This window comes from Artemia franciscana, chromosome 13 (genome assembly GCF_032884065.1).
Source record: "Artemia franciscana chromosome 13, ASM3288406v1, whole genome shotgun sequence".
In the NCBI taxonomy this organism is placed as follows: domain Eukaryota; kingdom Metazoa; phylum Arthropoda; class Branchiopoda; order Anostraca; family Artemiidae; genus Artemia; species Artemia franciscana.
The window spans coordinates 19,891,541-19,906,472 of record NC_088875.1 but is presented as its reverse complement, the minus strand read 5'-3'; the positions used below and the strand labels follow the sequence as shown (position 1 = coordinate 19,906,472).

The 14,932-nt window shown below is 34.3% G+C and overlaps 1 protein-coding gene across 2 annotated transcripts in view; it reads left to right on the top strand.

Annotated features, from left to right (window-relative positions):
• The window catches only part of LOC136034628 (gamma-aminobutyric acid type B receptor subunit 2-like), a 340,796-nt gene that overhangs the window by 198,940 nt on the left and 126,924 nt on the right, over positions 1 to 14,932 (top strand). For both annotated transcript variants that reach the window (XM_065715928.1, XM_065715927.1), the window contains exon 12: positions 2,168 to 2,278. In XM_065715928.1, coding sequence (XP_065572000.1) covers positions 2,168 to 2,278 — 111 coding nt within the window. The remainder of the gene's footprint in view (positions 1 to 2,167; positions 2,279 to 14,932) is intronic.

The following is a 14,932-nucleotide window of genomic DNA, read 5'->3' as shown; positions in this document are numbered from 1 at the left end:
AGGTAAGGGTGGGGTAAGAAGGTAAGGGTTGACAGAGAATAAGGTGGGGGAGGGGAGGGGAGTTGAGTATTGAGGAGTAACGGAGAGTGGATTTGTTATTATTGTTTTCTTTTATATTTGTATTTATCTATTATTTTTTTAAAATTTAATTATTTATTTATGTGTCTATTTTTTCTTATAAGTTGTAGTTTATTTATTTTTGGTTTATTTATAATAGTTTTTATCAAATAGTTGAGGGTTTTAGTAAATAGTAGAGTTAATAGGTAAATAATCACGTGGACTTTCGTGTTGCCGCAAACCCTCATTGGTTTTATGCAGCGCGAAAGTGTCGTTTAATCTATTTGTTTGTGAATGTGGATTAATAAACTTATGTACTTATGACAGCCCCACACACCCCTCAGGGCAAGGGTGGTAAGCTATGCCCTGGGGCATGTAAAGTTGGTGTAGTAAGGGTGGTCGTAAAAACTTTGGACCTGGCTCATTGGATTGGTAGTCAGTCAGAAGTTATAGTACCCTATATAAGATTAAAAGTGATCGGAGGTTGGACACTCATCCCCTCACACCTCGTATTTTCCTGAAATGAATCTGATAGAAATTTTGAGATGGCTATTCGTTGTCGTAGAAACTTCCTACCCACTGTCGATAATTATTTATAATTATGCATTTCAGTACCAACATTTATGCATAAATTCCTGTAGACTGTAGCATAGTTTATTCAAAAAAGAGCTAGACTCTGTTCTCATATATAATAAAGATCTACTCTGATCAAATAAAAAAAAATATTATTTTTTTGGCTTTAATTTAGACAAACGCTGTTTTAATAATTTTTTCACCTTTCAATCCTTAGACAAAAAGTTGGCCCCATGAAAGGCTTTTAAATCTTATTTTTGCTGTTGTGCAAGTAAGTCCAAAAATATTAGATAGATCCTTGTGCTTTGGGCCCAAAAACTTAAACTTTTGCAAAAAAGGAATAATCGAAATAAAATATGGATGTGTTTCGAGCTCGTATTTCCTTTATATATCAATGAGCCAAGATCAGTTTCCAAAATTAATGAGTTCTGTTTCCGCGGTGAACTGTCATAAACTTTAAGCTAATATTTTTTTTAGTATCCAAAAGAACTTTTTTCTTAGCAAAGGACGAATGTTACCTATGATATATTACATATTGCTGATTATATGCTGCGTAACTTATAAGAGGAGATAAAACATCCAATAAAAGTAAACATAAGACTCCTCGTAGTATAGAATACGACTAATGTAATAACCTCGGCTAATGAAAGAATGTATTCGAGACTTAGACAAGGAGTATCCTTGACAATGATTGTTTATATTTTATCTCATAAGCGAACACTTTCATAAATGAAACAATGCAGGGCAAGTCAAATGCTTTTTGGGGAAATTAGTATGCCTTCTTTTGTTACATGGGTCTGGTTATTTGAACAGCCTGTTAGAAAAGATTCACGTTCCGACACAAGAAAAGTAAAGGAATATTGCGACTATGAAGAGCTATAATTCATAAATGGAAAAAAGTGGTTATGTTTATAGTTCGTATCATTTTCTGAGCAGCATCAGTTCCTGTTTACCACCATATCTAGGGGAGAGTGCAAAGGTTGGCAGTGTGCCACAGGTAGCTCATTGCCACCATCCTTCTGGAATCTCGAATACCAATGAATCTGCTTAAATTGAAATCTGTGACAGCTGATTTAGTAACCGGATGCTCCCCTTACCCCTCTCCTAACAAAAAAAAATCAATATCTACTTCACTAACCATCAGTGACGATGCGCAACAAAGCAGCTTAACTAGAGAACTAGCATGAAAGAGTCGTTGAACTTTCTACTTAGTTTATTTTTTTCTGCAATTTTTTCCTTTCAGCTTTGTATCTTATTTTTATTTTGATTTTATGTTATGTTCTTTGCTCTTGGCTTCAAAGAATAAGGCATAATATCCCGCCCCGTTGGACTTTGCACAGTTAATTCACTTCATATTGATATTGAACTGAATTTTATAAGAATATTAGCTGTAACAGGAATTTATTTTCAGGAGGTAGGGTACTGGGAAGAATCATATATCAATTAATTTAATGGAAAAAACTATTTTATATTTTGCTTACAAACGAGTTTTAAAGATTTTTTTCTTGATGACCTATTTTTCTCTCCATTCTTTCAGCCTGATACAAGTAATGAAGATATCGAAATAACACCTGAAAATGAGTATTGCAAAAGTCATCATATGACCATTTTCGTTGGATGTATTTATGGTTACAAAGGACTTTTAATGGTAAGCATTATGGGGCATTCGTATGTTAGCTAAGAAATTAAAATGCTACCCCGACGATTTTTCTCCTTTTTTCTACTTGGTAGAGCAACAAACTGCAAGCGGCTGTTACAGGAACCCTTTCAACCCACTATAAAGTTATTTTTAAGAAATTACTCAATATTAGAGATATGCTACTAGTCTTCTCATATTAGTTTTAGTATTTTATGGAACTTTAAAGATTTTGTGGATATAAAATTCCTAGAAAAATAAAAAATCCTACTTTCTACCTTTGTGAACTATGAATTTGACGAGGGAAAGCCTCTTTAACTATATTAAATAAAAAAACAAGTTTTTTTTAACTGAAAGTAAGGAGCGACATTAAAACTTAAAATGAACAGAAATTACTTCGTATATGAAAGAGGCTGCTTCCTCATCAACGCCCCGCTCTTTACGCGAAAGTTTGACTCTGTCTCTCATTTCTTCTTTTTAAAACAGTAAAAAACTTTAGCGTAAAGAGCGGGGCGTTGATGAGGAAGCAGCCTCTTTCATATACGAAGTAATTTCTGTTCGTTTTAAGTTTTAATGTCGCTCCTTACTTTCAGTTAAAAAAACTTGTTTTTTTATTTAATTTCTGAACGTTTTTGAATCAATGCATGTTTTGATTTTGGCTCTCCGCAGAGGAATAATTAAAACGAAATTTGCATTTTTTTTTTTTTTTTTTTTTTTTTGGCTAAATGGCTTTCTCATAATTTTGATCGAATGATTTTGAGAAAAAAAGAGCGGGGGGGGGGGAAGTCTAGTTGCCCTCCGATTTTTTGGTTAATTAAAAAGGCAACTCGAACTTTTAATTTTTTACGAATATTTTTATTAGTAAAAGATTTACGTAATTTATAAATTAGCTTACGTAAAGAACTTTTGTATTCTCACATTTTTATTACATATATGAGGGGGTTCGCCCCCTTGTCAGATCCTCGCTCTTTACACTAAAGCTTAAATTTTGTCCCAATTCATTAAGAATGACCCCAGAATCACAAAAGCCGTAGAATAAATAGTTGAAATTACTAAAAATACTTTCAAACAGTTCGTGGTAACGAACTGTAGTAAGGAGCGATCCGGCTCAATAGTAACAAAAACTCTAAAAAACTTAATTTTGATATCAATAGCTACATCAAAAGAATCGCATGTTAATGCTGATTTTAAATATATAAGTTTCATCAAGTTTAGTCTTACCCATCAAAAGTTACGAGCCTGAGAAAATTTGCCTTATTTAGTAAAATAGGGGGAAACATCCCCTAAAATTCGTAGGATCTTAACGAAAATGACACCATCAGATGCAGCGTCTCAGAGAACCCTACTGTAGAGGTTTCAAGCTCCTTATCTACAAAAATGTGGAATTTTGTATTTTTTGCCAGAAGACAAATCACGGGTGCGTGTTTATTTGTTTGTTTGTTTTTTGTTTTTTTTTTTTCCCAGGGGTCATCGTATCGACCAAGTGGTCCTAGAATGTCGCAAGAGGGCTCATTCTAACGGAAATGAAAAGTTCTAGTGCCCTTTTTAAGTGACCAAAAAAATTGGAGGGCATCTAGGCCCCCTCCCACGCTCATTTTTTCCTAAAGTCAACAGATCAAAATTTTGAGATGGTCATTTTGTTCAGCATAGTCAAAATCATAAGAACTATGTCTTTGGGATGACTTACTCCCCCACAGTCCCTGGGGGAGGGGCTAAAAGTTACAAAATTTGACCAGTGCTTACATATAGTAATGGTTATTGGGAAGTGTGTAGGCGTTTTCAGTAGGATTTTTTGGTTGGGGGAGGGGTTGAGAATAGGGGGATAGGCTGGGGGAGCTTTCCAAGGAGGAATTTGTCATGGTAGAAGAAAATTTCCATGAAGGGAGCGCAGGATTTACTAGCATTATTAAAAAAAAACAATGAAAAAAGAAATATGAAAAAGTTTTTTCAGCTGGAAGTAAAGAGCAGCATTAAAACTTAAAACCAACGGAAATTATTACCCAAATGAGGAGCTCACCTCCTCCTAATACGCCGATCTTTACGCTAAAGTATTTTTAGTAATTTCAACTATTTATTTTACGGCTTTGGTGATTCAGGGGTCATTCTTAATGAATTGGGACAAAATCTAAGCTTTAGTGTAAAGAGCGAGGTACTGACGAGGGGGCAAACCCCCTCATATATGTAATAAAAACATGAGAATAAAAAACTTCTTTACGTAAGCTAATTTATAAGTTACGTATATCTTTTACTAAAAAAAAAGATTCGTAAAAAATTAAAAGTTCTAGTTGCCTTTATCTTAATTAACCAAAAAATCGGAGGGCAACTAGGCTTCCTCCCCCGCTCTTTTTTCTCAAAATCATTCAATCAAAATTATGAGAAAGTCATTTAGCAAAAAAAAAAATAATAAATATGCAAATTTCGTTTTAATTATTCCTCTGCGGAGAGCCAAAATCAAAACATGCATTGATGGAAAAACGTTCAGAAATTAAATAAAAAAAACTATTTTTTTAACTGAAAGTAAGGAGCAAAATTAAAACTTAAAACGAACAGAAATTACTTCGTATATGAAAGGGGCTGCTTCCTCACAACATCCCGCTCTTTACGCTAAAGTTTTTTACTGTTTTAAAAAGAAGAGTTGAGAGAAAGAGTCAAACTTTAGCGTCAAGAGCGGGATGTTGGTGAGGAAGCAGCCCCTTTCATATACGAAGTAATTTCTGTTCGTTTTAAGTTTTAATTTTGTTCCTTACTTTCAGTTAAAAAAAAAACTTGTTTTTTTTATTTAATAGTGTAAAGAGCGAGGTATTAGGAGGAGGTGAGCCCCTCAAATGGGTAATAATTTATGTTTGTTTTAAGTTTTAATGCTGTTCCTTACTTCCAGCTGAAAGAACTTTTTCATATTTATTTTTTTCATTGTTTTTTTTTTAATAATGCCAGTAAATCCTGCGCTCCCTTCATGGAGATTTTCTTCCCCCATGACAAATTATCGATGGAAAGTTCCCCCAGAATATCCCCCTCTTCTCAACCCCTCCCCCAACCAAAACAATCCTCCTGAAAACGCCTGCACACTTCCCAATAACCATTACTATATGTAAGCATTGGTCAAAGTTTGTAACTTGTTGCCCCTCCCATGGTGACTGTGGGGGAGTAAGTCGTCCCCAAAGACATAGTTATAAGGTTTTTCGACTACGCTGAATAAAATGGCTATCTCAGAATTTTGATCCTTTGACTTTGGTAAAATAATTAGCTTGGGAGGGGGCCTAAATGCCCTCCAATTTTTTTTGTCACTTAAAAAGGGCACTAGAACTTTTCATATCCGTTAGAATGAGTCCTCTTGCAACATTCTAGGACGACTGGGTCGATACGATCACCCCTGGGAAAAAGAAAAAAAACCAAATAAACACGCATCCGTGATCTGCCTTCTGGCAAAATATACAAAATTCCTCATTTTTTAGATAGGAGCTTGAAACTTCTACAATAGGGTTCTCTGATACGCTGAATTTGATGGTGTGATTTTCGTTAAGATTCTATGACTTCTAGGAGGCGTTTCCCCCTATTTTCTAAAATAACGCAAATTTTCTCAGGCTCGTAACCTTTGATGGGTAAGACTAAACTTGATGAAACTTATATATTTAAAATCAGCATTAAAAAGCAATTCTTTTGATGTAGGCATTGGTATCAAAATTTCATTTTTTAGAGTTTTGGTTACTATTGAGCCGGGTCGCTCCTTACTACAGCTCGTTACTACGAACTGTTTGATATCACGAAATTATGGTAACTTTGTAAACTTGTTACATTCTAAGAAGTCTAAGGTTGTTACTACCGGAAAAAGTTTAAATTATTGAACAAATTTGTTTCTTGTTCTATTTCATGTAGGATTAGCATAAAGAAAATATAAATTATTTTCATGATTTTTATTGTTGATTTAAAATTACATTTAAGCTTCCACATGTTTTATTTTAAAAGCCTATATGGCTTATCTCTAAGGAAACAAAGTCTAGGAAATATCTACCGTAAGCTATGGCTTAAGGAACTATTTCCATTTTGCCGTAAATGGTGTAAATAGCCTTAGTACGTTGAATTGCAAAATAGGTTATAATGAAAATAAGAGGAAGGTTTAACTCCTTTTTTGTATTAAATAAAAAAACGTTTTTTTTTCAACTGATAGTAAGGAGCAACATTCAAACTTAAAACAAACAAAAATTATTAAGTATGTGAGGGTGGTCACCCTCTCCTCGATACCTCCCTCTTTACGTTTGAATATTGTTACAGTTCTTTAAGAATGATTGCTGAATCGCAAAGTCCATTTAATTGGAATAATAAGCTCTTGTAGAAATTCCACAAAAATTAACGTAAAGAGCAAGGTATTGAGGAGAGGGTGGCCACCTATATATAGGTAATTATTTCGGTCCATTTTAAGTTTTAATGCTGCTCCTTACTTTCAGTTAAAATGAACTGTTCTTTTTCTTATTTAATTTATGATCGTTCGTAAACAATGCTGGGAAACTTGGCTACCCCTCCATGAAAAATTCCTTTCCCCCATGCAAAATTTTTTCATGGAAAGATCCTCCCACGTAGCCCCCCACCCCTCCACCAGAAAAATCCCATTGAAAAACTCTGTATACTTTCCAATAACCAGAACTATATGTAAACAATGGGAAAAATCCATAGGTTGCAGCCCCTCCCCTGGTGACTGTATAGGTCAAGTAATCCTCAAAGACATGGGTAATACATTTTTCAACAATGCTGAAAAAATGGCTATCGAAAAAAAATTTCAGACAGCTTTGGGAAAAATGAGCCTGGGAGGGGGGCTAGCTCCCCTTCAATATTTTGAATACCTAAAGAGTGCACTAGAAATTTTTATTTCCTGTCAAATGCCTCCTCTCCTGTTCTTCTATGATCATTGGTTCGATATGATCGCCCCTGGGAAAAAGAAAAAAAAACAACAAATAAACACGCATCCGTTATCTTTCTTCCGGCGAAAAAAAGAAGCGAAATTCCACGTTTTTGAACATAGGAGCTTGAATACTCTACAGTAGGAATACTCTACAGGATTCTGTTATATCCTGAATCCGATGGTGTCATTTTCATTAGGATCACTTGAGTTTTTGGCGGCGTTCACTCTTTTTTCAGAAATTAGAAAAATTTTCTCAGGTTCGTAACTTTTGATGGATATTGTTAAATTTGACGAATTTTACATATTTTAAGTAAGTATCAAAATTCGATGCTTTTTATGTATCTATTTTTCTCAATACTCTGTTTCTCAGTGTTTCGGTGACTATTGAGCCACATCGCTCCTTACTTACAGCTGATTACCACGAACTGTTTGATCACTAGAGGAATGTTACTGTGAGTTGAGCAAGAATGATCGAGCTAAAATATAGCGTTGGAGGTTGGGAATATGTAGCCATTGCCATCAAAACATAAAAGTTTGTCAAGCAATTTTTAATTTTTTAGATGAAAGGTATTAATTGTGAGTGTATTTGAATAAATAATGAAATAAATAATTTGAAATTGTGAAGAGCAGAGACAGGGTAATACATTTTTCAACAATGCTGAAAAAATGGCTATCTAAAAAAAAATTTCAGACAGCTTTGGGGAAACATGAGCCTGGAAGGCGGGCTTGCTCCCCTTCAATATTTTTGAATACCTAAAGAGTGCACTAGAAATTTTTATTTCCTGTCAAATGCCTCCTCTCCTTTCCTTCTATGATCATTGGTTCGATATGATCGCCCCTGGGAAAAAGAAAAAAAAAAACAAATAAACACACATCTGTTATCTTTCTTCCGGCGAAAAAAAGAAGCGAAATTCCACGTTTTTGAACATAGGAGCTTAAATACTCTACAGTAGGAATACTCTACAGGATTCAGTTATATCCTGAATCCGATGGCGTCACTTTCGTTAGGATCACTTGAATTTTTGGTGGCGTTCACCCTTTTTTTCAGAAATTAGAAAAAAAATTTCAGGTTCGTAACTTTTGATGGGTAATGTTAAATTTGACGAATTTTACATATTTTAAGTAAGTATCAAAATTCGATGCTTTTTATGTATCTATTTTTCTCGATACTCTGTTTCTCAATGTTTCGCTGACTATTGAGCCACATCGCTCCTTACTTACAGTTGATTACCACGAACTGTTTGATCACTAGAGGAATGTTACTGTGAGTTGAGCAAGAATGATCGAGATAATATATAGCGTTGGAGGTTGGGAATATGTAGCCATCAAAAGATAAAAGTTTGTCAAGCAATTTTTTAATTTTTTAGATGAAGGGTATTAATTGTAAGTGTATTTGAATAAATAATGAAATAAATAATTTGAAATTGTGAAGAGCAGAGACAGCATAATTCAAGAAGTGTCTTTCAAAGACTAGAGTTTGGATTAAAAAAAACGGAAATAAAAAACAATAGCCTATTGTTTTGACAGAGCGACACTGTTCTTCTCGAAGGGTCTGAAAAGTTTTTCCTTATTGCCAAAAAAATACTAAATTAAAAAAAAAAATCACATTCAAGTCAATTTCACAGAATTATACGTGTTTCTTGTATATTCAATTATGCAAAGAAAATCAGCAGTAATTTTGGACCCTAAAATGCCCAAATCCTAAAAAGACACATTAGACCGAACTTTAGGCATGTCTTTTCAAAACTTATTAGTTTTTATCGGTTATATGGTTTTTTCATTCATTCATTGATAATATATAGGTCTCAATTCATTCATTGACAATAATATGCACATTTTAATTTTGAAATATTTGATCACTTCATTTCTATTCTTCTTTGGTTTTAATGCAGGTCTTAAAATTTTCTTTGAATTTTTTTTTTTGGGGAGGGGAATGCTTTGCAGAATTAATTTCTGTGCATTTCATTGGCTTAATTTTTGTATTGCTTAATAAAGGAATTTATCAAAAGTTTGTTTCGTTTTTTTCTTTGAAAATCAAGATTTTGATAGCTACTTAAATTCGGGCAAAACTACAATTTTTAAACAATGTTTTTGTATAGTAGTAATTCTGTGCAACATATATGAAAAATGATTTCACTACAGACTTTATGTTGATGAAGAAGAGGAATTTTAATCAAAAAGACTCAGTATCTGCATAGTAGTAGTGACCCGTCTTGAGGTCTGACGACAGCCATAGGGGGTATAATATGGGAGCTACTAACCCCTCAAGATGCTATTACGCACACCTGGGTCTTAAGCGATGCTATAGTGCGCTTGTTTGTTACGAAATCTACACCTGTTTCTTAATTTTACATGACATGTTAGATTTCATAGTCTTCTAAGCAGATGGGAAAGCATATATAATAGGGAGTGTTAACCTATGCTGAGTGTTATTTAATCTTGTGTGACTTGGTAAACTGGCTGGCCCGTTTCATTTCTGTTAGACATATTATTATTCCTAAGGTATTTTTTAAAATATTATCTTGGTGAAATCCACTGCGTTGTGTTTTTCGCAAGCCACCCCCTTATGATACACTATGTCAACTCATGTCACCATGGCAATATATAGATGGCTCTTGACATCCCTTTCTTACATATAATAATTCGTAAGGCATTTTTCTAATATTTTCCTGATAAAATTTATGCTTTAAATCCATTTTGTTGTGTTTCTATGCAATCACCCCCTCGTAACACTATGCACCGTCCTCAGTTACTAACGGAGGTTATTATCGGACCCTGAAGAAAAAAGTAACGTTAGGTTGCGCCAGCCTCTATGAATCTACCAAGGCACGCAAGATTACATCATCCTCAACTTAGGTAAACACTTCTTTTATCTAGGCTTTCCCACCTGACTATCAGATCTTTAGATTTAAAATGTCATGCAAGATTAATAAACAGATATACCATTACATAATAAACCAGTACATTGTAGTATTGTGTAAGACCCAGGTGTACCTAATAACGTCTTGAGGTGTTAGCAGCTCCAATAGTATACCCTCTATGGCTTTCGTTGGGCCTGAAGATAGGTCAGTACTCGTAATCTCAGGCCTTCTAGAGGTATGATACGCTCCTGACCACCATCGTATTATAGCTTTGGACGGAAAAGAATGTGGATGTAACATTTTATTATACAGACCTTATTGTGTTATTCCTTTTGTGACTACTTGTTTGGTCCATAATTTCCACTTGCTTATCATCGATTACCATAGATAAAAAGTTCGAGGTATCATGGCATGACATGTTCATGACTTTAGTTTTATTTGTATCAATCTACATCCCAAATGGTTTGCAGCTTTTGAGATACTGTCTGATTGTCTTTGGAGGTCTTTGTTGATTGTAGCTAGTTGAACTATATTATAAGAATGTGCCAGTTTGGCTAGATAGATCCTACCTTCCCTATTTTTCTCCGTACTCAGAAGGTATTAGGGAGAGGATGGCGCACAGAAAAAGAATGAACAAACTTGCGGAGATGATGCATCTTTTGAGGGCTCCAGAAGTTGTCGATAATTCATTAGAGGTCCCGTCAGTATTTGTATTTGACATTTTTACTGGTTGTAAATGCCCTCAACTACTCTGAAAATTTTATATAGAGAACCATAGTGTTTTGTATTCCGCTCCAAACATTTCCCATGAATGAGGTTGAAAGCCAATAGAGAGTTGTTAGAGCTCTCTATTAAACCCGAAGTATCGTTCCCTTAGTTGGCCCAGCGTAGAAAGTCTGATCAATAGCTAATCATCCTGACCGGAAGGCATTTTGATACTCTCCAGTAGCATGAATGGCGATTGCTTGGAATCAATGGAGAAGGATGTTAGTCAGAACTATTGTTTTGTGGGTTGTCAGGCTAATAGACCGGTAACATTCACACACTGTTTTCGAGGCTTTTTGTGGTTAAAACTAATGTTGCCTTACACCGCTGTTGTGGGACGTCTCCAGTGGACCAAGTGGCAGATATAACTGCGTGATATAGGACGACAAGATTAACTTAATCAAACATTTATTAACTACACTATGACAATGTCTGCTCCTGGAGCTTGGACTCCTTTTCGGAATCTTAAGGCCACTTTAGTTTCAGATCTTACTGGATGGAGCAGGGTGCCACTTTCTTTGATTGGGAGAGAGTTAAGGACACTCGGATCTTTCGTCACTTGTGAATTTAATTTTTTCTCCAAGTATTCCTTTTTTCTTTCAGTATTCTATTATGGGTAATTCTCTGACTATTTTGAAGAGTTTGTGACCATTTCTTCCTTTAACTGCACTTCAATATCCTTACACTTCTCAGTGACATTCTGCTGAAGTGCCTTCCTTACTTTCAGCTCAACTTTTATTTTGAGATGTTTTTAGGTGTCTGCTTTGGTCTGATTTGTTGTTGTAAAGGTTTCTTTAGAGTTTATTCTCATTGCAGTAGTTTATTAGTCATCTTCCATTTCCATTACGCCGTCCATGCCCCTGTGGACCCATGACATCTTTTTTACCTGTATTGCTACTGCCCAGAATTGTATTGGAGTCACTCATTAGCACATTTTTCTAATTATCTTATCAGTGAAACTTGGTAATTGAAAGTATGGTTGGTCATAATTCTCTCCGTCTCAAGCTGAACGCGGGGTATAGATCTGAATTATTGATATATTTTTGACGGGTCCTTTCAGGCATATGAATATAATTCTTTACGATACACAGGTGAAATTAATCAGTGGCCTTTTACCGGCTATAGAGAGGATGAAGCTGATATCATGATATTATCTCTCTTTGGAGTTATCCTACGCCTATGATGATCGTCGGTTTCCCCATACGCGGTAGCATATTTTTCATTATTCAAACATAGGTTGTTGATTATGCCAAACGCTGTAGTACTTCGATATATCAGTTTTTTGGTCATACCTCATCATTAATATTTTAAAAGAGAAAGTTTCTTGGATGAATCCTTGGTGCGGTAAGTAATTCATCTCTATCAACTTGAAGAGGCTGCTGTCCATGTCTAGATCGTCCACCATTTTGTAATTTTCCTCCTCTTGCCGATCCTTCCTTAGATGATACCTTGAAGTACCATACAATTTAACCCTTTGACTTACAACAGATGGGAATATTTGTTTGTCTAGTTGGCCCTATACAGTTGCATCAGAGGGAATATCCTCGCACTCAGCCTGTATTTATCACTTACAGGCGAAGGTATCCTAGTTTCTGTTAAGGACCTCCAGGGTCTTGGTTAAATCAATAAACCAACCCATTCCTGGGATATCCCCCATTTTGACAATCTGGCAGAAAAATGATGTTTTTTTTATCTTGCTAATTGCGCGTATATAATATTTAAGTCCTATAGGAGTTTTTTAGTGTAAATCTTTTCTTTTGTGTGGATTTCAACAACTATTTTGCTCCCTCTTCCCCTCCCCCTTACGTCGAACTTTCATGTACTCGTTTTCTCCAATAGTACCTTAAAGTTTCTATTTTATCCAAAGGAAATTGCAAAGATACTATTTTAATGACTTGGATACAACTAGTGCTGTTTCGTTTGCCTCTGCCCTCCAAGTTAAAACTTAAAATTTATTTGACTACTATACCCTAAAATACTCCCTCAAAGTTTCAACTTGATCCCTTAAACTATTCTGTAATAAATAAAAAAAAATGCAGACTATATCTGTAACGTTTTCAGATAATACTTTTGGGAACCTCTGGAAGTCTTAAACTAGATTAGGTTCCATTAGAGCTTCATCAATCTTACACCCTTTTGTGGTAGTCACTGTTTATTTTAAGTTTTTGACTTGATTGTTTATTGTAGTCTTCAATGTATTTTTTGGTTCATTTGCTTATCGATAGTGATTTATATTTGTTTTACGCTTTACTTACTATTTGACTTCTTTTACAATCTTATTTGGCTTAATGTAGTTCTACTTTACTTTGAAAAAAAAAATTATATACAAATTTTTTTTAAGTAAATTAGAAAATAAAACAGACCTATTGCCCTTTAGTGACAATATATTCAAAACATTATATATACATTGTAATGAAACATAGGAATGAATAAAATTATCTGTCTTCACATGGAGGGAATATACAAGGAGTAGTTTTACTTGTAAAATTATAATTAGCAGTAACTGATAATATTAAGCACATCTGAACAAAATTTATGAAAAGTAAATTAGCCTTATTTTTAACTGTTTACTTAGAAACAATTTATAAATAAAATGTATCAACGCCAGAATTTGGAAAAGTTCTGGAAAAGTTTTTGGAGAAGTTCTTTTTCTTAAGTCGAAAGCTATTTCAATTGGAACGCTTGGGTAGACATCCATTGGATCAGGGTAAAATATTTATGGATAGGAAGGTATGTAAAAATGTATCATAAAGTTGACCGAATCTTGACAATTGATCTGTATTTATATAAAACTTATTATGACGTAACTAAATGTTATTAGTGCCGAAAAATAATAACTTTCAAGTTAATTTATTTTTCCACTCCTCTATCCAAGAACCAAGTGTGTCCAAATTTATTGGAGATAAGCATTATACATGTTCAACGTTACAAAACATTGAGCTGAAACTGTAGTTCTTTCCGAATTCTTTGGTTTTAATAGTTTCGGTGGCGGAATACGACGAAGTTTTAATTATTTTACTTTATTATGATAAATTACTTAAATGTCCAAAGATTATTTGTGCATTTAACTAATATTTAAGCTCCACTTAAACTTAAGAAAAAGCAACTTTTTTTAAACTAAATTTTCCCCGTCCTTGCTTTATAACCATGTTGAAACTCTTAATTTATGCTGCTTGTTCTCCTATCATTTGTGGTTGTTAGTTTGTTATTAAATATTTTTTCAGACCGAAATGTCAAGTTTTCCGTTACACAACAAATTCCCATGATGGAAACCTGCTCATAAGCTATTTAATAGTCAGAGCGCCAGATTCTGTATCGTGCACCCACCCATGCCGGAAGGTACAAAAATGCTGAGGACGGATGCTAGGTTAGTCGACCATGCTGAAAACGAATATCGTGAGGCGCATGTTCGCTGTTGGGGCGTTTCTGAGATATAGGCCAAAAACGCCAAATTTAGCCTATAACTAAGTATGACGATTCAGGATTTTTTTGCGACTTATTGGGTTGAGGAATCTGGCGTAATGTTATATCAATCGAAAGAAGAGATCTAGATCTACAAGAATATGATTTTTAAATTGAAAAAAAACACTATTTTTTTCTCTATTTACTGCAGTTTCAAAATAAGTGCTATAAAATTCAACAAATATCTCAAAGAAAGGCTGAAAACTCGAAATTTCTTCAAGGTAACAATTTTTTTTTCATATTCGAAAAGAAAGCCCATTGAATTCCGTACAATTTGAGACAAAAACATATAAACTATAATTATTTTTAAAAGGTCTGCGATTTTTTTTGTAGTGTCACTGAAATGACCACTAGCCGTATCGTGAAAAGGGACATAATATTTTTTCTTCTTCAAAGGGTAGGAATACTTTAAACTTCCTAACTGTTTAAAATTTTTAACTTGTACTTAAAAATAAAAATAGGTTTAAAAAAAATGTTGACTAAAAAAAGTGTTTTTTTTTTTTTGTTTTTTTTTTTTTTATAGAATGGACGAATATGTTTTCTGGTGTACTAAGGCGTCTGCAATTACCTTTTTGGGACCTGATTTGCCAGTATTACGACTGAGCTATTTACTATATAAAAGAATTCTGCTTCACAGATGGATTCAGTCAGCGCATTGGAGTTTTCTTACTCGGCCTGCCCGTA